The following is a 24,487-nucleotide window of genomic DNA, read 5'->3' as shown; positions in this document are numbered from 1 at the left end:
TTTGGTATAACGGCCAGGCCTGTATTAATTTGCAAGGATGTCCTCAATTAGTCTAACTCATTAATCTCCACATCTGCCCAGTACAGGACTCCTTTCTGGCTGAAGGATAACGGGACCTGGGAATGTTATTTCATTCTCTCAGCATTAAATTGCTTCTCGTGCTCCTAGCTGGTCTGCTGGGATTTCAGAAAGTCTTCTTTTTCAGGGAGCACAGATGGTCAGAAGCACATCTTGATATGCTTTGGGGACTAGAATTAACACAAAGAAGCCTCATAGAGAAATAGTATACTGGTCTCTCCTGGGCAGATTATTCTTTGTTGGCCACTCTTTATTCCAGAGTTGCTTCTATCCATCTATTCCTGCAGGTGGCATTGTGTGGCATCTCTCCTACGTGCTAATCACCCCACTGATGTCCAACCAGCCTGCTGCCTATTCAGCAAACAAGTCCAAGGTGCCTACCACTGCTGGCAAGGACATCAGCAAATTCTCCCAAACGGAAATAGCTGGGACACCTTCTCATCACCTGTTCTTACTCTGGCTTGGAGTAAGAAATCAACAGATGATGAAATAAGTGTAACTTGGGTCCTTCCCAGTCTCTCATCTAGGTGTTTTCAACCCCAGATGCTGCTTTCATCATCAAGGGATTTCAGAGACCTTCAAAAGTCATTCAGTCCATACCCTACAAGCCAGGCAACACTCACTCCAGAGAGAAGCACATTTGTCTTATACTTAAAGGTCTCCATTCTACTATAACATCTCAGTGGACACCAATAATCCTGAAAAGGAGAATTATTTTTCTATATAACTTAACACTATTTTTTAATGTATTGATATGTCTTTTCTTCATCAGTATTGAGAGACAAAGAAAGGTTTTCAGTCTTTTACATAATAATCCTCTAAAAATCTAATTTAACATTGCAAGCAAAATAAGGATTGATGTCAAATAATGAGTCTGAGCGCAGGCCCTGTAAGATGCTAGCTTTGCGACCCTGGTCAGCTTACTTACTCTGCTCTGAATCTCAATGTCTACATCTATAAGATGGGGGCAATATTCTATTTATTCAGTAAATATTTATTAAGTTTAGTTAGGTCCCATTTGTTTATTTTTGTTTTTATTTTCTTTACTCTATGAGGTAGGTCAAAAAAGATCTTGCTGTGGTTTATGTCAGAGTGTTTTTCCTATGTTTTCCTCTAAGAGTTTTATCGGGTCCGGTCTTACATTTAGGTCTTTAATCCATTTTGAGTTTATTCTTGTGTGTGGTGTTATGTAGTGTTCTAATGTCATTCTTTTACATGTAGCTGTCCAGTTTTCCCAGCACCACTTATTGAAGAGGTTGCCTTTTCTCCATTGTATATTTTTGCCTCTTTTGTCATAGATTAGGTGACCATAGGTGCGTGGGTTTATCTCTGGGCTTTCTATTCTGTTCCTTTGATCTATATTTCTGCTTTTGTGCCAGTATCATACTGTCTTGATTACTGAGCTTTGTAGTATAGTTTGAAGTCAGGGAGCCTGATTCCTCCAGCTCCGTTTTTCTTTCTCAAGATTGCTTTGTCTATCTGGGATCTTTTGTGTTTCCATGCAAATTGTAAAAGGAAACCATAAACTAGACAAAAAGACAACCCTCAGAGTGAGAGAAAATATTTGCAAACAAAGCAATGGACAAAGGATTAATCTCCAAAATATACAAACAGCTCATGGAGCTCAATATAAAAAAAACAATCCAATAAAAATATGCGCAGAAGACCTAAACAGACCTCTCTCCAAAGAAGACACACAGACGGCCAAGAGGCACATAAAAAGATGTTCACCATCACTAATTATTAGAGAAATGCAAATCAAAACTACAATGAGGTATCACCTCACACAGGCCCAGAATGGCCATCATCAAAAAATCTACAAACAATAAATGCTGGAGAGGGTGTGGAGAAAAGGGAACCCTCATACACTGTTGATGGGAATGTAAATTGATACAGCCACTATGGAAAACAGTATGGAGGTTCCTTAAAAAACTAAAAATAGAACTACCATATGACCCAGCAATAACACTACTGGGCATATACCCTGAGAAAACCATAATTCAAAAGGACACATGTATCCCAATGTTCACTGCAGCACTATTTACAATAGCCAGGACATGGAAACAACATAATTTCCAACGACAGATGAATGGATAAAGAAGATGTGGTACATATATATACAATGGAATATTACTTAGCCATAAAAAGGAATGAAGTAGGGTCATTTGTAGAGATGTAGATGGACCTAGAGACTGTCATACAGAGTGAAGTAAGTCAGAAAGAGAAAAAAAAATATCATATAGTAACGCATATATGTGGAATCTAGAAAAACGGTACAGGTGAACCTATTTGCAGGGCAGGAATAGAGACAAAGACACAGAGAATGGACATGTGGACATGGCGGGGAAGGGGAGGGTGGGACAAATTGGGAGATTAGGATTGACATACATACACTACCATGCATGAAATAGATAGATAGTGGGAACCTGCTATAATGCACAGGAAGCTCAGCTTGGTGCTCTGTGATGACCTAGATGGGTGGGATTAGGAGGGTGGGAGGTCCAGGAGGGAGGGGATATATGTATACGTATAACTGATTCACTTTGCTGTACAGCAGAAACTAACACAACATTGTAAAGCAATTATCCTCCAATAAAAATAAATAAATACATAAATACATAAATAAATAAATATTTATTGAGTTTCTACTCGAGAACAAACTCTACGTGTGGTTAATGATCTTAACAGAGACATTGACTGATGCTGGAAGTTTAGGTTGGGTAAGTTTCAATAAGAGAAATATTGTGTCTAAGCTGATGTGCTAGCCTGAAAATCATCTTGTTCATGGCTCCTGACTCCAGTTGTATGAGGTTGACCATGAGGGACACAATCTCACAAGGTATACTCCTTAATATTTACTGAATACTTACTACTGGACAGGCACTTAAAAAACACTTTACATAAATTCACTAATTTAACTCTCACTAGAGACTTATTATCTAGGGTACCATTATCCCCCACCCCATTTTACAGAGTAGTAAACTGAGGCACAAGGTGAAGTAACCTGCTCAAGGTCAAGTAATTAGATGGTAGAGCAGAAATTTGACCCTGGGTGGTCTGACTCCAGAGTCTAAGTTTCCTGGAACAAGTCAGTCACCATGCTCCTTTCTAAGTATTAGGGACAGAATCATAGGCAAACAGAGACCAGAACTCTGCTCTCATGGAACTCACTGTCTAATGAGGTAAATAGATATTGAACAAGGCATTATAATAACAAACTGAGATAAATGTTCTGAAGGAAAGAAACATGGTACTATAAGGGCATCTAGCAGTGGCCCTGGACCCCTTCCGTACTGAGGAAGGACACTTGCTCTGAGATCTGCAGGCTGAGAGGAGTTAATCCGTGAAAGGGGTGGAACTGGAGACTATTTGAGGTAGTGAGACTAACATGTGCAAAGGCTCCGTGTTGGAAATGGAAATGGTGTGTTGGAGGAATTGAGAAAGTCAGTGAGGCTTCAGGAAATACAGAGATTGATGGGGAGTGTGGGCAAGAAGAGGCTGGTGAAGTGGGCAAGGGCCCCTCCATTTAAGTCCTAATATGCCTGTTACATATTTTGATCTTCATCACAAGAGGAATAGCAATCCATTAAAGAGTTGTAAGACGAGGCGTTAATATGATCACATTTCTGTGTTGAAAATAACAGTGCCTTTAACACGCCATGCATGTTAAATGAGGCAATAAATGAAAGTCCTTTCAGAAGGTGTAAAGTGCTACAGCATCAGTGATTTTAATTAAAGTAGGTCTAGGTCTCTCTACCCACTGTGACTTTGCATCACCCTTTGAACATTGTGGGATTGTGTCAACTCATAGCCAACTTCATACAGCTGGAGTCAGGAGCCACAGTTAAGGTGATTTGAGGGGTACCACATGCCAGCTTGGCAACAGCATTTCTCTTATTGAAACTTGCACAACCTAAACTTCTAGCATCAGTCACCATCTCTGTTAATGTGCGTATGCTATCGGTCCATTAGCAGTCCAACTGTTAATAGAAATTACTAGTTGATCAGATCACTTTAACTGGTGCCAGAGCCCCACAGAAGTGGTGCCCAAGAGAGTTAAATTCTGGTTGTGGAGGGGATGTAATAAGCCTCAGAGCAAGTGACGATATCAAGACCTCCAGGGAGCTTCATGAGGAGAAGCAGCAGCGAGAAGTGTGCTATTCGTGTAATGGATGTTGACTGAAAACAAACTCTTCCTAATTGACAGGGGCTCATTCTGGTGCACTGAAGAGGGACAATTCTTTACCAAAGAACTGGTCCATAACAACTCTAAAATATAGAATGAAGATTTTGACACCTCTTTGGTAGGGAGGGAGGGATATAGCAATTAATTCTAAATCTGTAGGCTTCCTATGCTGTAATTCAAAATAATCTTTCAGATGTGTACCAAAAAATATGAAGAGAGTAAGTTATCCGATCAGCATCCTGAGGGCAGAGGTCACAGGTACTAAAGCACCTTGTACCATGTACCTAAGCACCTGGTGTATCGCCATGTGTGTCTGGGGCTTTCACCAGTATCTCCTACTGGCTCTCTGACTTACAGACTATGTGTAATAACGGGATGCAATGCAGATTTCCGCCAGAGGCAGAGGTTGAGGAGTTCCTGGAAAGGAGATGCTCCGGTCCTGAGCCTTGAATTCCCCCCCTTCCCTGCTGAACTCCAGGTTGTTCTGTTTGACTCTCTTGCTCCCCCTTTCCCCATGGCGAGGGGAGGTCCCTGGAGCATCCCTCTGCAGACTCTGCTGGCCTCGGTGTCTCTTACCTTGGGCTTTGACATCATCCACCACTGGGCAAGGGGTCTTCACGATCACGTCACTTGGCCTGGAGCGTCGTCCTGTGTTGTCCACTCCCCACAGGGTGAACCTGGCAGGGAGGGGAGGGTAGCATTAACAGAGAGAACCTGCGGTCCAGCTGACAGCCAAGCCTTACTGGATGGGCGGGTTTGCCCCTGGCTGCTCTCGCCACCCTGCCATGCACTTACTGCCATCACCAGGTCATAAAGTATGCAGTCTAGAGCCTCTTGCTGCTTCCTGGTAGGTCTTGGGCTGTCATTTGCTGTCTTGAGGATATTACCTCATGGCGAGCGTCACGGCATAGAGCAGTGGTTCTCAAAGTGGGGTCCCCAGACCAGCAGCGTCACCGGGGAAGTTGAGAGTAATGAACATTCTCATGCCCCATGCCAGACCTACTGAATCAGAAACTCTAGAGGTGGGGACAAAAATCTGTGCTATGACAATCCTTCCAGGTGATTCTGATGCCAGTTACATTCTGACAACCACCAAGCTGAGGGAAAGAGCGTGTATCTGTGGAAACAGATGGTCTAAAGTGGGTCTGAAGCCTCCACTCCCTGCCATGTGGAGTTGTAGTTAACTCCTCTGAGCTTTATTTTCCCGATTCTGTGAAATGGAGCTGATAATAAAACTGCTTGTAGGTCATTGCGATGATGAAATGAGATAATAAAGTACAGGAAGACCTAGCGCAGTACCTGGAGCTCAATGATGTTGCATAAATTATATTAATTCTGTTCTGTCCATCTTGTACCCAGTTGAGGCTTTTATGCCGAGCACTGAGGACAATTTTCCTCTTTAAGTCAGAAGTGAAAACGCCAGAGCTGGGGGGTCCTGACTTGCCTGTGACTAGGGGTTCTATTTCCTGCATGCAGCTCCTTCTGACCCACTTAGATGCTACCCGCCATGGACCAGGAGTCCAGAGTGGAAACCTTATGCTACCCCTGGCAACGAGAAGATGTGGTTCTAAGAGCCCCCTCCACCCTTCAACACACACACACACACACACACACACACACACACACACACACATATACATACACACATCAGGAAGAGGATGAAGACCCGGCCATCAAAGCCTGAATGTAAAATTTCCCCCTTGGGTGATGGAATTGGATGGAGAGGAAAGAGCAACACCAGGTTCTGCTACTCAGAGAGGAATTTGAATATAACCATGAAGATAACCTCTGGTGTCGGTGCCCGGGACCTCTAACAACTAATCTAGTGAGTCTAAAGCAAATCATTAATGCTGCCTTTCTTGTCTATTTCTCTTTTGCTGTATCGCCATGGGAGGTTCCATTTATTGGCAAGTCTGGATTTTCTTTCCTCTTGGCAGAGCTACAGGGAGGAAGAGAGGTGAAAAGAAGAAAGATGCCCCGAGACAGAGGGTCCAGGTACATGTTAAGGTAAATGAGCCTCAGACAGCTGAACCGACGAGGTAGAAAAGAAATGGAAATTGCCTAATGATTCTGCCAGGAAATATAAGTTTCTCTCAGCAGAGAAAAAGACAGCCTTGCATCTAGGACTGCCTCCCCACAGAGAAGCCCAGGAAACGGTCAGTGTTAAGAACCTGTGTGTCCTGATGTGTTGTTTTCCCTCCCTCTGCCTTCTCCAGCCTCATGCTGGAATCACATCCCACTGGATGTGCTGGCCCAGCTGGGTGCAGACCTGCCCGCGTGCTCCCGCGGGACTGCCCAGCCTCCTTGCTGTCAGTCAGACAAGGACCAGGTGCTTGGCTTTCTCATCTCATCTGCACAAGGTGTCTCTGTCCGTTCTACAGTCCTCTGCTTCTTGTCTTGCTACTCAGTTCAGATCTACCACCTGACCTAGTACTAGACGCCTCTCCCAGCCTGATGCGAAGTCCAGGGACTGGTCTCTCCCCCGTCCCCATCCCTCCCCTCCTGGGTCTGAGTGAGCCTTTTGCATCCAGCCTCACACACTGGGCTGCCTGGATCCCCCAGCAATGGCAGCCCCTGGCACTTTTCATCATTCCCCTCCCCCCAGACACACACCTGATCAGCCTTTTGCTACTATTTGCTACTATTTCTAGAACTGTGACCGAGGCCACCAAACCTGAAGCCAGCATATCCGCTCTACCCTGTCTGGCACCTGCTCCATTTCCCTGTCGTATCCCACAGCCCGGTCTCAGGCCAGGTCTCAACTCCCTCCTCTGCCCTTCTGCTCCAGACCACCTTGAGCTGCTTCTCAGAGATGGGCCCCGAGGTACCCAGGGCAGACTGCAGACCCGCACCTCATGATCAGGGGTTCCCAGATGGGTGAATTCCCCCTCACCCTCATGTGCCCTTCATGGAGCAGGAATCTCTCTCACTGGAGATCCTGACGACAGGGCCCCTGACGTGTAGGAAGTCCGTCTCCCTGCTCAGAGGTGGGTCGCTTGATCTTTGTTGCAGACTCTGCCCTGACCCCACTTCTGGCTGTCCCTTCTCGTCAGAGTCAGGAGATAGGAAGCCCTGTTTGATGCCCAGGCACTGGCAAAGTCACAGGGCTGCTAATGTGAGCCAGGCCCTGGGCCCCGGTTCTCACCTCTGTGCTCTCTTCCTTCACCGGTCCCTCCCCAACTGTGTGCCTGAGCCCATACTCCTGAGCCCCCGCCCTGAGATCCAGACTGCCTGCTGTCCTGTCCTCTGTAAGATGGCCCTGCTTCATCTTTTCCCGTCCGCCTCCCAGGGCCCCAAGCATTGCCCTGGGACTCCAGGTCAGGGCTGGCATCTTGCTACATGGGCTTACATGTAGCCCATGGGCTACGTGACGCTGTCTGCCTGGATATTTACAGGCTTAGGGGTCACCTGCCCTAGACTGTCTATGGTGGGTTCCAGCCACCTTTTGCAGCACACCCTTATTTAACCTTGAACCTTTAACTTCTAGCAATTTCCCTGGACCGTGGTGAGACATGTCCTAAGCTTCAGGTACCAAAGTGGCTGCCAGATGGGCGCTCTCTCTCAGTGCCTGGGGTGGAGTTCATCCTCACCCCTTCCCGCTGTCCCACTCCTCCGAGTTTGCTTTGTGCTCCGTCCTGCTGTGAGTTCCCACTAACTCTATTGGATCTTGAGCTGGGATGAAATTGTGTGTGCTGTAATTAATTCTCATTATTCTCATGGGGCAATTTGTAAAAAAATTTAGGGTCCTAAGCCCTTACCATCTTTAATAGCAAAGCCCTTACCTTTATTAGGAAACAAAAGTCTTCCCACGTCCATCTAAGTAGAGAGGATGCCTGACCTAAAAACCCATCCTCAGCGGTCCCGGCTCCCTCGGTCCTGGAGGGACCCTGAGGAGTAGACAGATTATTTTTACTATTGAAGCCAGCCTGGGGAACACTCTACACGTTTCATGTGGAAATGTCGTGTGCAGTTATTCCAGGAAGGTCCTCCGTTTATAGTCAGCAGCACCTTTTCCGCCACTGGACACTCGTAGGGTAGTAAGAGGATTATAGCCGGAATTACTGGACAGAAGAGACAAGCCCTGCTCCCAGTCCGGAGGGATAATGTGTAAGTACATTCACTGTCTCGTCCAAAGCTCCCGGGCCCTTTCCACCTCTGCCTGGCTGCTGGGACTGTTCAGCCTGTTGTTAGAGCCTGTGTGACGACATGTATATCGTGCGTGTGCGTGCGTGCTTGTGTGTGTGTGAACGAACGCAGCCCTGCTCTGGCTCCAGGGCTGATGTTTTAAAGACTGAAACTTGAAGTGCATGGAGCATCCTTGGGCCTCCTGCCAGGGGCTGACTGTCTCTGTCTGCGACTTTCACACTTGCCCCCTCCAGGTGTGGTGGTTTCTACGGATGGCTCCAAATCCACTCCCTTTTTCTGAATTATCTGTTCATTGTCTCATGCTCCCTAAGGCAGCAGCTCTGCTGTGAGCACACGCTGTGGTGGGGTGTGGTAGGCTACAAGGCCGGGGAGTCACCTCCCGACTCTGGCCTCAGTTTCCCCATCTGTAAAATGAAGATATAGTACCAGACACACTTTAAAGACACAGACCTACTAGAGAATGGACTTGAGGATATGGGGAGGGGGAAGGGTAAGCGGTGACAAAGTGAGAGAGTGGCATGGACATATATACACTACCAAACATAAAATAGATAGCTAGTGGGAAGCAGCCACATAGCACAGGGAGATCAGCTCGGTGGTTTGTGACCACTTAGAGGGGTGGGATAGGGAGAGTGGGAGGGAGACGCAAGAGGGAAGAGATATGGGAACATATGTATATGTATAACTGATTCACTTTGTTATAAGGCAGAAACTAACACACCATTGTAAAGCAATTATACTCCAATAAAGATGTTAAAAAATATATATATTTGTAGTTTTCAGCATACACATCTTTTGCCTCCTTAGTTGGGTTTGTTCCTGGGTATTTTATTCTTTTTGGTGCTATTGCTAATGGGTTATATTCATAATTTTCTTTTCAGATAGTTTATTATTAGTTTATAGAATGTAACCGATTTTTGTATGTTGATTTTGTATTCTGCAACTTGAATTTGAAATAAATCCTGAATTTGTTTATCAAAAAAAAAAAAAAATCTCTTTTAACCAGGGATTCTTAACTGTTTTTGTACAGTCGACCCTTCTCAGAATAATGCTTTTCCAATGCATTAAAGTGCATAGGATGACAAAGTAAGCCATCTATACTGAAAGGCCATTCTGCCTCCGTGGACCCCAGGTGAAGAGCCAGCCCTATGCTTGCACGTGAGTTATAAGATCATGCTTGATCTTTCCAGTAGCCTGGACTGGTTGGGGAGTGAGACGCACATAAGAGAATGCAAACCTTGATTCAATTCTTAACCACCCGCCACACCCAGACAACAAGCTGTGTGATTCTGAGGAAGTTACTCAGTGTTGCTGAACCTCAGTTTCCTCATCTATAAGATGGGAACAATAACCCTAATCTCACAGGGTCGGGGGTAGGGGTTCCCAGAAGCACCTACACGTAGTGAACCCTCCGTAAATGAAGGCTGCCTTCCTCCATATTACGGATAAGAAAACTTAGTTGCAGAAACGTTCAGTGTTCTGCTTAATCACTTAGTGGTTAGAAACAAAATCAGGTTTGGGGCCCATGTGTTCTCAACTCTTAACGCAGGGCTCCTGTCCTTGCACCAGGGACTGAAGCTCTGGTCCACTCGATGGCTCTGCAGGGAGGAACTTCTCTCCCAGGCCCGCCTGCATGCTCTCTGCACATGATCTGCAGCGCCACCTAGTGGAGATTGGCTGTTTTTTCCCCTCTGCCCAGTGCACTGTCTCTTAATTTCTTCAGCAATCAATCTTGGCAGAACGTTTGTGTTTTACACGACTTAAGAGAGAGACACTAGACGCTCACCTAGGATAGCAGAGTGGGAGAAGCCATCGGCCTCGGGTCTTTGTGAAATGTAGCCAGACCAAGGCCCACATGAGGAGGGTCCCAGAGTGGGTAAGGGCTGGCACTCCAAACGGACAACCATGCCAGCCTCGAGCTCGTAGGAACTTTGAAATTCCTAATTAACATTTGTTACTTAGTGACAGGAATTATTGAGCCCTCATTATGAATGGTAATTCCAGTTTCACTGAGTTTGAGGCATTTACAGTGGGTTAGGTGTTCCATGTTCCCAAATCTTTGTTCCTTTTACCTGTTCCCCCACTAATGAAGGGCCAGACTGCCCAAATCTCAGGCCAGCTGATGAGAATCCTAAGTAGACTTTCCTTTGTCCTACTATTATCATTTACGTCTCTCTCTATTTTCCAACCCCTCCAGAATACCACTTGTCTTTATGTGTTTTACTTTCATCAGCCTGGCCCCTTGGTTACATCTCCTTCCTGTACTAAAGATATTCAGCCTGAGCATCTAAGTTCATCTTGCAATCCATGCCACTCACATTTCTAGTGCTTTTCATCTTTGAACTCTTCCACTATGGAAATGGAAATGATTTATTCCAGAAACCTTGACTCTGTTCCCGTGACCTCATCTGTAAACTGTTAAATGTTTTTCATACTGATGGGGTCAAAGAGTCCCAGAACTACATCACTATGAATTCTGCCTTCGCCCCACCACAATTTTCCCGTCATGACTTAGATTCCATCACTATCTCTCCTCTCTTGGTGTCTTTTATGTCTGCTTTGTGAATACTTTACTGTTGTTCCCAGAGCACCGAGGGAAATGGGGAAGAGCTACCAGAAAGAATAGAGCTGTTCCAAGTGCCATAATACCAGAGCTCGCTGTACTTTCTTTGAAGAAAGACCATCTCTCACCTCTATAAACTATCTATTTCAATGCCACTAGAGCAGAATTCTTGGTATTCTACTCCTTTCCTCCAAAACAAAATTAATCATCTCCTCTGACTTAACAGCATTCACTCTATTTTCCCAAGCTCACTTTCTTCTATCCCCTTTATTCACTATCTGCTCCTACCCTGTTGTCTACTCGCCGCTCACCATAGCATGCCTCTTTGCCTTTGCCCTTGCTGTTTCCTCTGCCCGGTGTGCCTTTTCCAACGTTACGCTTCCTACTGAAATTCTACACAACCTAATTCAGATGACATCCTCTCTAGTTAGAAAGAATCACTTCTTTCTTTTCTACAACAGGTTCCTTGCTCTTTTACATCTAGCTTTCATTTCAATCTGCCTGATGTTAATGTTAGTTGTTTATATGTTTTCCTTCTGTTGCAAACTAGGATGGGACTATACTATCTTTCTTGATCCTCCCCCTCCAGTACTGAGAAGTTTCTCTATAATGCTGATTGAGACAAGGCTTGAGACACTCATATTTTTCAAAGTCTCTAAAGAAACTCAAGTAGCCAAAAGGAACCAGCTAAAAGCCTGGAGGCATTCAGGGTAAGGAATAACTAGACAGGTGTCTGTCACTCACATGTAGATGGTGTCAGGTTCCAGGCATCGTATGATCAGAGAGATGGTGGTGAGCTGCTTGTCCGGGACCTGAGAGGGCATCGCACAAGGAGACTTTGCTCCGGAGATGATGTCATCAACAAAGCTCAGCACCGTTTCTGCCCAGAGGGGAAGGAATGGAAAAGGCATGAGAAACAGTGATGGCCAAGCGACGCCTGGTTGGGATTGACTCCGTTAGAACTTAACATTAAAATCACTCAGTCCCCGGTCTTCTCAAATTCCTAGTAGGGAAAGGAGACCCAGAAGGAATGGTCTTTTCTGTTTCATATTTAATCAGTTTGGAGCCATCTGTCCAGAGTTAGCTGAGACGACCAAGGCAAGATGTACGTAGCACATCTGTGAGCTCTTTTATGACATGTTCTTGGCTTGGGCAGAAAACAGCTGTTCTGGTCAATGGTCATTGCCAGACATTTGCAGTACCTGTGCACATCAGGGAAGGGCCTCGGAAGAAGCAGTAGCCAGCTCTCCATGCCCGAAGGCAGTGCATATGTTTCCAAGCCACTGTGATAATTTCACCAGAAGCTATTTACCCTGCACTAGACTGTAGATGCTACCACCCTGTGGTGCCCATACTCATGCGTCAGTTTTAGGAATGATTTATGTTCACCTTTCCCTATGTGTAGACAGTGAAATACTAAGGCATGAAACATTTTTCATGGGGTGTTTCCACTCCTTTAAGATGCCTCTCTTCTAGCTGTACCTGGCAAAAGCAAGGTTTGCTTTAGGACAAGACATGGGGTAATAAGCACATCTGTTTCTACATGCTTTTGCCTGGGCAGGGCAGGGAGTGGGGGTTGTTAGCAAAGAAACTTTTTTCTGTAATCATGGCAGTGGTTAACACAGAATTATTTCCTAATTGTGGGCTAGGATAACTAGTGTACTGTATTGTTGTTTCTTTGTGTGCCTAGAGACAGTGAAATGGACACCTCTTTTTTAAACAAAAACAAAATCAAAACAAGCCTTTGTCAGATGCTCACTATGCAAAAACTCTCAAATGGAAAAGATGGCTGCTGCTTCTCCCTGCTCCTCCTCCGTTGCCCGGGGATACGGGGGACCCAGGGCAAAGCCAGGAGGCAGGACATTTTCCTTTTCTTTTCTTTTTGCCGCCCTGGATCAAGATGAGCCTGTGAAGTGGGAGATGCTCACCTGTCTCCACTTTGGAGTGGTCCATCCTGTCAGTGACCTTTTCTTGACGGATGAGGTAATCTACAATCTGCACCCCGATCGGAGGCTCTGAGTGTTCCCACTCCAGGACCACGAGGGTGCTGCTGGGCTCGTGAACCATGGAGAGTCTGAGCCTGAGTGCGGATGGAAAGAAACATGAAATGGGGGCCCAGCCGAGACCTGTGATGTCTTCTGATACCACCACTGGCCACCTTCTCAATTATCATTATAGCGTAAACTCTTCTTTCTGACCGTTCTTAACCAACCACTAGGATGATTTCTTTGAGGGTGTGTCTCCTTCACTGTAAAATAAAGCTTCTTGAAGATCCTTAAAGTCTATATTTTGTTCATCTAAGTGCCTGTTACAAATTGGGAACTCAACATATATTTGTAAATAAATAAATAAGCAGGTGAGTCAAAGATGAATGAATGCCTGCATTTTACAGGGTCAGTTGATAGGGCCTTTGGGGTAGCGCTTTATAGGGCTTGAAAATGTAATTTCCGGGTTTGCTCTTGAAAAATAAGAAAATGTGCCTATAATGCTCATACCAAGGCCCACTAAAGGTGATGTCTGGGAGATCCCTGCATTAAGAAGGACAGTCAACTCAGCTTCGAGAACATTACAGGATTGCCCTGCTGGCGGAACCCTGGCCTCCCCTCTTGCTACGGGTACTAACACGTGCTCAGTTTGCAGGTAATGCTCATAGGGGGCTTTACTGGGCCAAAGAAAGTTTGACACATGTCAATTCCCCTCAGCGCATTGCCCTACGTCTGCACACTCAGGTTCTGATTTCAGTTTCTGTCTTTACTCTTGGGTTTCTATGAATATCCTGATTCCAGACTCTAGTCTTTCCTTGCTTTTCCCAATTCATTGTCTCCTTGTGTCATGGAAATTGTCCATTTTGACCACTCTGCCATCTCATAACTCTTTATGCTTTGTAGAGACTCAATAAACACTATTAACATTCATTGCCATGGATCTTCTAATGATCCAAGAGGTTTCAATTCTCTGCCTTGTTCTGACTTCACGTGTGTGTGTTAGGTTTCTCACTTGCTTCTTGTCCCCTGTTTCTTCCTAGACCACTGGCTTTAGGGAGTTTTCCCTGTTTATCTCACGCCAGCCTTCCTCCCTTACATGAGTCTCTGCCATTCATTCCCAACCTTGGCTCCCATATCTCATGACCACCCATAATCCTGGTGCTCTAGCCTCCACTCAGCTCACCAGATGTGTCATTGGTCTCAAGGATCCCCAGGCAAGGTACTGTGGATGGATCCCATCAAAGCAATGTTCAATTTCAATTCAACAAATATTTATTAGGCACCCACTACTTATAAGAATGTGCTCGGTGCTGAAGATGCACTGGTGCAAAAGCCAACTCCAGTCCCTTCTTTTAGGGAGTGGTCACTAGACCAACATACAAATTATACATGTGATTGTAATAATGTGTGATAAGAACTTTAACAAGAAATCATGGGAAGCTGTGGGAGCAACAGTAAGGAATTCAACTGGTGGGAAAATAACACAAACCACATGCTCTTTAGTGGCTTACTATGAAGGAGTGCATAGTTTGCATATGACATTAAAGATGGAACAGACCCAAAACAGTGCGGATGTTCATTAATTAGAATCATATGCAGAGGACTATTTTGAAGAAAAAAGCATTAGGAAGCTTAAGTAAGTAACTAAGCCTTACTGAGAACTCAGATTCCGTGAAAATATGGACTAAGGCAGGCCTCTACTGAGAAATAGGAGTGTGTATGATTCAAACAGGCTTGTGTAAAACTAGAGTGCATTTCTATATCCAACTACTGATAAAAATTCAAGAAATTACGGTTTGCTGCTGGAAGAAGTGATTAGAGTTGACAAGAAAAGTGAAGTCCTTTACAGATGTTCCTGTTTATGGAAATTTAGCCCAATTTGATCTCTTTTGCTATGACATTTAGTAAATGCAGATTTAGAAATGAAATCAGCCCTAGGACACTAATGGCTGGATCTGGCGTCCACCTGATGATAACAATTTCGTAGCTTTAGTGTTGTGTGTCAAAGGTAGCTTTCTTAGTTGGTGAATCAGTCTAGAAGCACCATCTTCTAGAGTTCCCTTTCTACCAAAAGAAAGACCTTTTACTAATAATGGGCTTGATTCTCTTTTGAGCTAAGAGGTCTAAGTCATGGCTGTAAACAGCAAGAAGCCAATGGCTGGTGTGTCTAAAATGACCCACATAGAGAGGGCCTGTAGACAAAAGAAGACATTGGCTTGTAATGACCCTGTACCACTGCGTTCTCCTCTTTCTCAATGTTCTTCCTGCTCAGTCCTGGCCCTTTAATGCCCACCCACACTTTCATGGAACAGACCAGATGGCAGTATGCACACAGACCAGCCTCTCACTTGCTGGTTTCCTCCTGCCATCTTGCTCCTGCTTAGTCAGCCCTCCAGTTACTGAGTCCTAATCCTCCCTTTGGGCTCTCTTTGCCTTACCAATCCATGCTCCTCCAGCTTGTCCTACCATCCCCCTTTATTAGACACAATATTTCTGTGCTTCACTCCCATGGCAGATGCCACATTCGAGGCTAACAGGGGTCCCTGCCCTTTATATGAGTTCAGCCAGTTCTGTTCAGCCTTCCTCTGAGTGTATGAAAACTGGATACGTTCATTTGCAGCCACCTTTGCAGCCCTTTGTACTTTGTTCACCCCTCAAATGCAGATGCCCCTTAATGCACATCCCTGACCCTCTGCTCTTCCCAGTTGACAGTCATTCTGGAGCATCCTTTCTCACAGCTGTGGTTCCATGTCTCATTTCTTTGGGGCTGAGTTCAATCTTCTTATCTCGAGTGTTCACTTTGTTATAGGGCTCCAGATCATCTTTCCTCATGACCGCTGACTATCTCTATAGGACTGCCCCACTATACTTCTAAGGCAGGTCCAAAGGGAACCAACCTCCTCCTCAAACCTGCTTATCCACCTGCTTATCCTGTGATGCTTCTTTTCTCAGCTGTAGCCTATTCATCTTCCCAGACACTGAGGTCATAAGTCTTAAGTCCATTCTCAACTTTTCCTTCCTTCTCACTCCCACAGTCAACCAGTCACCAAACCCTGCTGGTTCTACCCAAAGTCATCTCTCAGTTGTATCCTCTGTGTACTATACTATTATGGTTAAGATCACGGTCTCTTAGCTATGGCCCTGCTTCCTGCTCTATGACCGTGGAAAAACTGTTCAGTCCATCTGAATCCATTTCCCTGTCTATTAAAGAGGGGGTGGTGATAACAGTACCTAACTGCTCCACACATTGCCCGACACCCAGTAAGTGTGTTGTTGTCCTGGGTCTTATTACTGATCTCTATCTTCCTCCATTGCAACATTACATTTACCCCTCTTTTCTTCTAGCCATGCTCTCCTGCTTTCTCCACCTTTGGGGAGAAATTCAAGTGCTGTGTCCTTTATGAAGCCTTCACTATTCTTCAAATTCAGACTTGACTGTTTTCCTTTTCACACTGTCTTTAAATGTCTCACATAACTCTTATCCTACCATTTCTGCTACTGTTAAATTGGTTCACTTGCCTCCCTAGAAGACTGAAAGCGCCCCAAAGGCAGGTACTGCACCATGTTTTTCTTTCTGTTCCCCAGTACCCAGCCCATTGCTTGGAAAAGAGTAGACACTCTTCAATATATGTTTGCAGAATAATGGCGAGGCACACAAGCAAGAGAAAGGCCGAGAAAGGGAATCATACACGGGCTGTGGGAGAGGCGCACAGGCAGGGAGTCCGTCAGTTCCGAAAGCAGTGGGGTCACATCGACACCAGTCCTCGATGACATCTCCTGTCCCAGAGCACCAGAGGGAGCTCATGGTGGCCTCCAGCAAGAGCTGCAAGAGAGGGCAGAGAAAAGAGTAAGCATCAGGGAGCCAGGGCTGGGTGCCCAGAGTCAAGAGACAGAGCATCAGGGCTCTGCTTGGCCCTAAATAACTCCAGTCAGCAGCCTGTAGCACCACGTCTCCATTTACTTCTACCCCAGGAGAGTGTTTCTGGGAAGCCTGGACCTTGTAGGACCTGTAGGGTGTCTCTGTCTCATTAGCATAATAGTTCATCCCTGTGGTTGAGGGCCGTCATCTTGGAATCAAGTCTTATTCCACCTCGTATCTCCCTCCTTCCCATTCCGCACCATCATTCCACACCTAGGGTTCTAGAGACATGACCTCTTCCCCATACGCTCAGCAGGGCCAGTCTTGACCACTCTCCCTCGGGCCAGAGGCACTCAGCCTTTTCTCAAATGCCTCTCTGAGCATCCTTCTCTGCCCTCTTCACCCCGCCCCAGTATTTCCTCTGCATTCCTTCAGCATGCCTTGTATCTCACTTACAATATGTATGCAGTTCTGCTTTGGGTTGTGATTATGCATTAGGCCTCTCTTTCCTCGTAGAAGGTAGAAACCATGAGACACACAGGCTAAGAGCTGTGCTCTGGGGCAGTCCCTCTGGGTGAGAACTCCAGCTCTGCCAACCACTGCCATGTGACCTTGGGCAAATTACATAAACTCAGGCTCCTCAATGGTAAAATGGGATAAAAACAGCACTTTCCTTATAAGGATGTTGTGACAATTAGATGAAATAAATACATGCCAAAGGGCATGGCATAGTGCCTATGCTATGCACACATTAGTTGCATATAAATAGTACATGTTAGTCATCAATAAATAACAGCAATTGTTATTGTCTTTGAATGACAGGGTTGGGTTTTATGTGGAAGCTTGTAAATAACATAGAACCTAGAGTAATTCTTTACATACAGTGGTTTCACAGCAGATATTCACTATTCAATTAAAGGACAAGATAAAATTCGATCACTGAGGGAACAGAACTTATGAGAGGGGCAAGTCCCTGGTGAGGAACTGGGTCCTGACAGGCACTGACCCCTGTGTGAGGCCCTGCTGCCTCAACCCCAGCCCAGGGTCGGGGAGAGCCTGAGACGGCCGCAGGGCAAGCTCAGGGCTTTCTCTCCAGGTCAGCTCAACCTCTGCAGCCTCTGCTTTGCCTTTGATTCTCTTCCCTCTGTTTCATCCTCACCACACCCACACATAATGGATAAATTAGAGAAATGAAACAGCTATCCTGGAAAGTTTTAGGCCAAACAATTAAAAGAAAGAAAAAAAGAGAAGAGGATAAGAAAAAGAAAAAGAGATAATCCTACAAAAATCAACATGTCCAAGCCCAAAGCCAGTATCCTATGTCCCATCCATCCTAGGTTAGAAGAGATGACATAAAGTTCATACTGACCCTCCTCCTTGGATTGGGAGCCTCAAGGGAGCAGGGATTCTCTGTTATCACTATGATTTGTGTAGAGCTTTAGAATTTACAAAGCCCTTAATTTATTTTTTTCCCTATTTTTTTATAAACATCTTTATTGGAGTATAATTGCTTTACAATGGTGTGTTAGTTTCTGCTGGATAACAAAGTGAATCAGCTATACGTATACATATATCCCCATATCCCCTCCCTCTTGCATCTCCCTCCTACCCTCCCTATCCCACCTCTCTAGGTGGACACAAAGCACCAAGCTGATCTCCCTGTGCTATGTGGCGGCTTCCCATTAGCTATCTATTTTACATTTGGTAGTGTGTATATGTCCATGCCACTCTCTCACTTCGTCCCAGCTGACGCTTCCCCCTCCCCATGTCCTCAAGTCCATTCTCTACATCTGCATCTTTATTCCTGTCCTGCCCCTAGGTTCATCAGAACCAATTTTTATTTTAGATTCCATATATATGCGTTAGCATACAGTATTTGTTTTTCTCTTTCTGACTTACTTCACTCTGTATGACAGTCTCTAGGTCCATCCACCTCACTACAAATAACTCAATTTCGTTTCTTTTTATGGCTGAGTAATATTCCATTGTATACATGTGCCACATCTTCTTTATCCATTCATCTGTCGATGGACACTTAGGTTGCTTCCATGTCCTGGCTATTGTAAATAGAGCTGCAATGAACATTGTGGTACATGACTCTTTTTGAATTATGGCTTTCTCAGGGTATATGCCCAGTAGTGGGATTGCTGGGTCGTATGGTAGTTCTATTTTTAGTTTTTAAAGGAACCTCCATACTGTTCTCCATAGTGGCTGTATCAATTTACATTCCCACCAAGAGTGCAAGAGGGTTCCCTTTTCTCCACACCCTCTCCAGCATTTATTGTTTGTAGATTTTTTGATGATGGCCATTCTGACCGGTGTGAGATGATACCTCATCGTAGTTTTGATCTGCATTTCTCTAATGATTAGTGATGTTGAGCATCCTTTCATGTGTTTGTTGGCAATCTGTATATCTTCTGTGGAGAAATGTCTATTTAGGTCTTCTGCCCATTTTTGGATTGGGTTGTTTGTTTTTTTGATATTGAGCTGCATGAGCTGCCTGTATATTTTGGAGATTAATCCTTTGTCAGTTGCTTCATCTGCAAATATTTTCTCCCATTCTGAGGGTTGTCATTTTGTCTTGTTTATGGTTTCCTTTGCTGTGCAAAAGCTTTTAAGTTTCATTAGGTCCCATTTGTTTATTTTTGTTATTATTTCCATTTCTCTAGGAGGTGGGTCAAAAAGGATCTTGCTGTGATGTATGTCATAGAGTGCTCTGCCTATGTTTTCCTCTAAGAGTTTTATAGTGTCTGGCCTAACTTTTAGGTCTTTAATCCATTTTGAATTTATTTTTGTGTATGGTGTTAGGGAGTGTTCTAATTTCATTCTTTTTCATGTAGCTGTCCAGTTTTCCCAGCACCATTTATTGAAGAAGCTGTCTTTTCTCCATTGTATACTCTTGCCTCCTTTATCAAAGATAAGGTGACCATATGTGTGTGGGTTTATCTCTGGGCTTTCTATTCTGTTCCATTGATCTATATTTCTGTTTTTGTGCCACTACCATACTGTCTTGATTACTGTAGCTTTGTAGTATAGTCTGAAGTCAGGGAGCCTCATTCCTCCAGCTCCATTTTTCTTTCTCAGGATTGCTTTGGCTATTTGGGGTCTTTTGTGTTTCCATATAAATTGTGAAATTTTTTGCTCTAGTTCTATGAAAAATGCCACTGGTAGTTTGATAGGGATTGCACTGAATCTGTAGATTGCTTTGAGTAGTATAGGCATTTTCACAATGTTGATTCTTCCAATCCAAGAACATGGTATATCTCTCCATCTGTTTGTATCATCTTTAATTTCCATCATCAGTGTCTTATAGTTTTCTGCATACAGGTCTTTTGTCAAAGGAGAAGTAACAACTGACACTGCAGAAATACAAAGGTTCATGAGAGATTACTACAAGCAACTATATGCCAATAAAATGGACAACCTGGAAGAAATGGACAAATTCTTAGCAAAACACAACCTCCTGAGACTGAACTAGGAAGAAATAGAAAATATAAACAGACCAATCACAAGCACTGAAATTGAAACTGTGATGAAAAATCTTCCAACAAACAAAAGCCCAGGAGCAGGCGGATTCACAGGTGAATTCTATCAAACATTTAGAGAAGAGCTAACACCTATGCTTCTCAAAATCTTCCAAAATATAGCAGAGGGAGGAACACTCCCAAACTCATTCCACAATGCCACCATCACTCTGATACCAAAACCAGACAAAGATGTCATAAAAAAAGAAAACTACAGACCAATATCACTGATGAACATAGATGCAAAAATCCTCAACAAAATACTAGCAAACAGAATCCAACAGCACTTTAAAAGGATCATACACCATGATCAAGTGGGGTTTATCCCAGGAAAGCAAGGATTCTTCAATATACACAAATCAATCAATGTGATGATAAACCATATTAATAAATTGAAGGAGAAAAACCATATGATCATCTCAATAGATGTAGAAAAAGCTTTTGACAAAATTCAGCACCCATTTATGATAAAAACTCTCCAGAAAGTAGGCATAGAGGGAACTTACCTCAACATAATAAAGGCCATATATAACAAACCCACAGCCAACATCGTTCTCAGTGGTGAAAAACTGAATCCATTTCTACCAAGATCAGGAATAAGAAAAGGTTGCCCACTCACCACTATTATTCAACATAGTTTTGGAAGTTTTAGCCACAGCAATCAGAGAATAAAAAGAAATAAAAGGAATCCAAATCAGAATAGAAGAAGTAAAACTGTCACTGTTTGCAGATGACATGATACTATACATAGAGAATCCCAAAGATGTTACCAGAAAACTACTAGAGCTAGTCAATGAATTTGGTAAAGTAGCAGGATATAAAATTAATGCACAGAAATCTCTTGCATTCCTATACACTAATGATGAAAAATCTGAAAGAGAAATTAAGGAAACACTCCCATTTACCATTGCAACAAAAAGAATAAAATACCTAGGAATAAACCTACCTAAGGATACAAAGCCCTTTAAATGCTAACACTTTTGTAAGGGAGCAGACCCTATGGGGCCTTCTGGGGGCAGACCCTTCCCCCATATCCTCTGCTTTAGCTCTATCTGAAGTGCCTAGATAATAGTACCTGATGCACATTTCCTGAGTTGCTTTACAGATGTGAAAACCCCCCAGCAGGGCTTCCCTGGTGGCGCAGTGGTTGGAAGTCTGCCTGCCAATGCAGGGGACACAGGTTCGTACCCCGGTCTGGGAAGATCACACATGCCGCGGAGCGGCTAGGCCCGTAAGCCACAACTACTGAGCCTGCGAGTCTGGAGCCTGTGCTCCACAACTGGAGAGGCCCGTGCACCGCGATGAAGAGTGGCCCCCGCTCGCCACAACTGGAGAAAGCCCTCGCACAGAAACGAAGACCCAACACAGCCAAAAATAAATAAATAAATAAATTTATTTAAAAAAAAAAAAAAAACCCAGCAAATGGAAGATGTTAACTACTTGATGACCATGAGCAAGTAGCCCTCAGGCCTCCTGGAGCCTAAGGACTGATAATGTTAACCCCTGCGACACCAGCCTGTTACCACACCATCAACCAATCAGAGAATCGTGCACAAGTTGATCACACACCCTGCAACCCTTCTCCCTCACCTGGGCTTTAAAGTTGTTTTCCTGAAAGCCTTTGGGGAGTTTGGGGTTTTAGAGCACAAGCCACCTGTCCTCCTTGTATTGGCACCTTTACAATAAATGCTGCATTTTCCTTCACCACAATCTGGTGTCAGTAGATTGACTTTACTGTGCGCGGGTGAGCAGACCCGAGTTTGGTTTAGTAACACTTTAATTTGAGCTCCATGTTAGACAGTTATCATGATTCACAGTGGAGAACACTTAGAGTCCAAAAGGTTAGGTAAGTTGCTCATGGTCACAGGTTAGTAAATGGGTAACAGGACAGATTTGACATCTCAGGCTTGATGGAAACATCAAGCTCTCTTGATTAACACCGTATCCACCAGCTTCCAGGATGAATACCAGTTCACAGTAGGTACTCACTTTATGCTTTACCTGACTAAACCAAATCCAAATCGAAAGGTGTATTTTTTTAACTAGGAAAACAGACATCCTTTGAGATAAGCAAAATAAAGAGGACATCATGGCTGCAGCCTTACAGTCTTCAATCGACTATTATTGGCTAAGTACCTGTAGGGACGATTTCCCGTCCTAAGCATTAAGGATACAGTGCATAAGATATATATGGCCCCTGCTTGCATTAAGTCTTACAGCTAAATAATAAACAAACAAAAGTTATATAAATAACCATAACTGCGATAAGGGCTCCAGAAAAGGGTGAAATGGTGGCAGGAGGGACAAGGAGGGGACCAATCTTACAGAGGAGTTTGGGAAGGCCTCCATGAGCTTACAGGGATAGGTCAAGAGTAATCCGGTCACAAAGCTTGCGGGGGCAAAGAGATGCTAAGAAAGTGAGAGGGTGGCAGGCCGATTACAGAGTCCTTAGGACACCATATGGGGTGGGTGTCACATTCTAAGAGCAACAGGAAACCATCAAAGTGTTTCAAACAGGGGAGCAACCTGACCAGATTTTCCTTCCAAAGGTATCGATGACAATACGTATGATGACAAACATTCTAAATGCCATTTCAGACCATTTGCTGAGAGTTCCTACTCTCTAAATCCTGGGCAAGCGGTAACTGTGTAGGTAGGATGAGGGTACAAGAGAGGAATCAAGAAGGAACGCTTTGGGAAAGGAAGAGAAAGGAAAACTACATTTTTCTTAGTACCTACAATGTGCCAGGCATTGCATAGGAATCCTTGTTTGTTATTAGATTTAATCCTGATTCCAGAAAAGAAATCAAATTTTCCAATTTTTTTTTTTAAGATTTTTTTAAAATTAATTAATTAATTTATATTTTTGGCTGTGTTGGGTCTTCGTTTCTGTGCGAGGGCTTTCTCCAGTTGCAGCAAGCAGGGGCCACTCTTCATCGTGGTGCGCGGGCCTCTCACTATCGCGGCCTCTCTTGTTGTGGAGCACAGGCTCCAGATGCGCAGGCTCAGTAGTTGTGGCTCATGGGCCTAGTTGCTCCGTGGCATGTGGGATCTTCCCAGACCAGGGCTCGAACCCGTGTCCCTTGCATTGGCAGGCAGATTCTCAACCACTGTGCCACCAGGGAAGCCCAAATTTTCCAATTTTTATTATTTTTCTCTAAGGAAAGCAGGTGAACTTTTTTTTTTTTTATAAATTTATTTATTTTTATTTTTGGCTGCGTTGGGTCTTTGTTGCTGCGCGTAGGTTTTCTCTAGTTGTGGCGAGCGGGGTCTACTCTTCCTTGCTGTGCGTGGGCTTCTCACTGTGGTGGCTTCTCTTGTTGTGGAGCACAGGCTCTAGGCACGCAGGTTTCAGTAGTTGTGGCACGCGGGCTCAGTAGTTGTAGCTTGTGGGCTCTAGGACGCAGGCTCAGTAGTTGTGGCGCACGGGCTTAGTTGCTCCGAGGCATGTGGGATCTTCCCAGGCCAGGGCTCGAACCCCGTGTCCCCTGCATTGGCAGGCAGATTCTTAACCACTGCGCCACCAGGGAAGTCCAAGCAGCTGAACTTTCAAGCCAAGTTCATCTATCCATTCATTTGTCCATTTATTCATCATTTTGTTCATTCATTCTGCAGAATGCCAACTATGTGTGACTACTGCTGGGCACTGGGATTCCATAGAAGAGAAAGTTTCTCATAGTCTAGAGGAGAGTGAACAACTATATAAACACTAGGACAGTGGGTGATGCATGCTTTAAAAGATGTATGCACATATACAGTGGGAGCTACATGAAGGAACATCGGGTTGGCCTGGGAGTGTAAGGGAGAGTCATGTTTGAGTTGAAACTTGGAAGTAACAGTAAGAGTTTGCCTGTGGCAGTAATGTGGGAAAAGGTACTTCTGGGAGAAAGAGTTGCAAGTCTGAAGGGCCAGATGCATGGGAGAAAATGTGTTTTGTTTAAGGAGGTACAAGGAGTTAAATTTTGGAGGATAAAGCATAGAGTGGGTACAGCCTAACCATGTAAGAGAAGACAGAATCGGAGAGTGAACTGCCCTTGTAATGATGTGCTAAGGACTTTAGATTTATTCAATAGATTCTGCAGAGCCACTGAATTACCTTGCTGCTATGTGATCAGAAGTCCATATTAGACTTAAGACTAATTAGTT

General features: G+C 44.4%; 1 protein-coding gene across 1 annotated transcript in view; it reads right to left on the bottom strand.

Moving 5' to 3' along the window:
* Nucleotides 1-24,487, bottom strand: part of ASTN1 (astrotactin 1) — a 329,878-nt gene that overhangs the window by 14,737 nt on the left and 290,654 nt on the right. Inside the window, exons 18-21 of the mRNA XM_082365716.1 lie at nt 16,648-16,781; nt 12,902-13,053; nt 11,718-11,853; nt 4,841-4,941 (exon numbers count right to left, since the gene is read on the bottom strand). Of these exons, the coding sequence (XP_082221842.1) occupies nt 4,841-4,941; nt 11,718-11,853; nt 12,902-13,053; nt 16,648-16,781 (523 nt within the window). The remainder of the gene's footprint in view (nt 1-4,840; nt 4,942-11,717; nt 11,854-12,901; nt 13,054-16,647; nt 16,782-24,487) is intronic.

The sequence above is a fragment of the Balaenoptera borealis genome (genome assembly GCF_965194805.1).
Source record: "Balaenoptera borealis genome assembly, chromosome: 1".
Lineage (NCBI taxonomy): Eukaryota > Metazoa > Chordata > Mammalia > Artiodactyla > Balaenopteridae > Balaenoptera > Balaenoptera borealis.
Note: the sequence above shows the minus strand (reverse complement) of the source record. Positions and strands in the feature narration are given on the sequence as shown.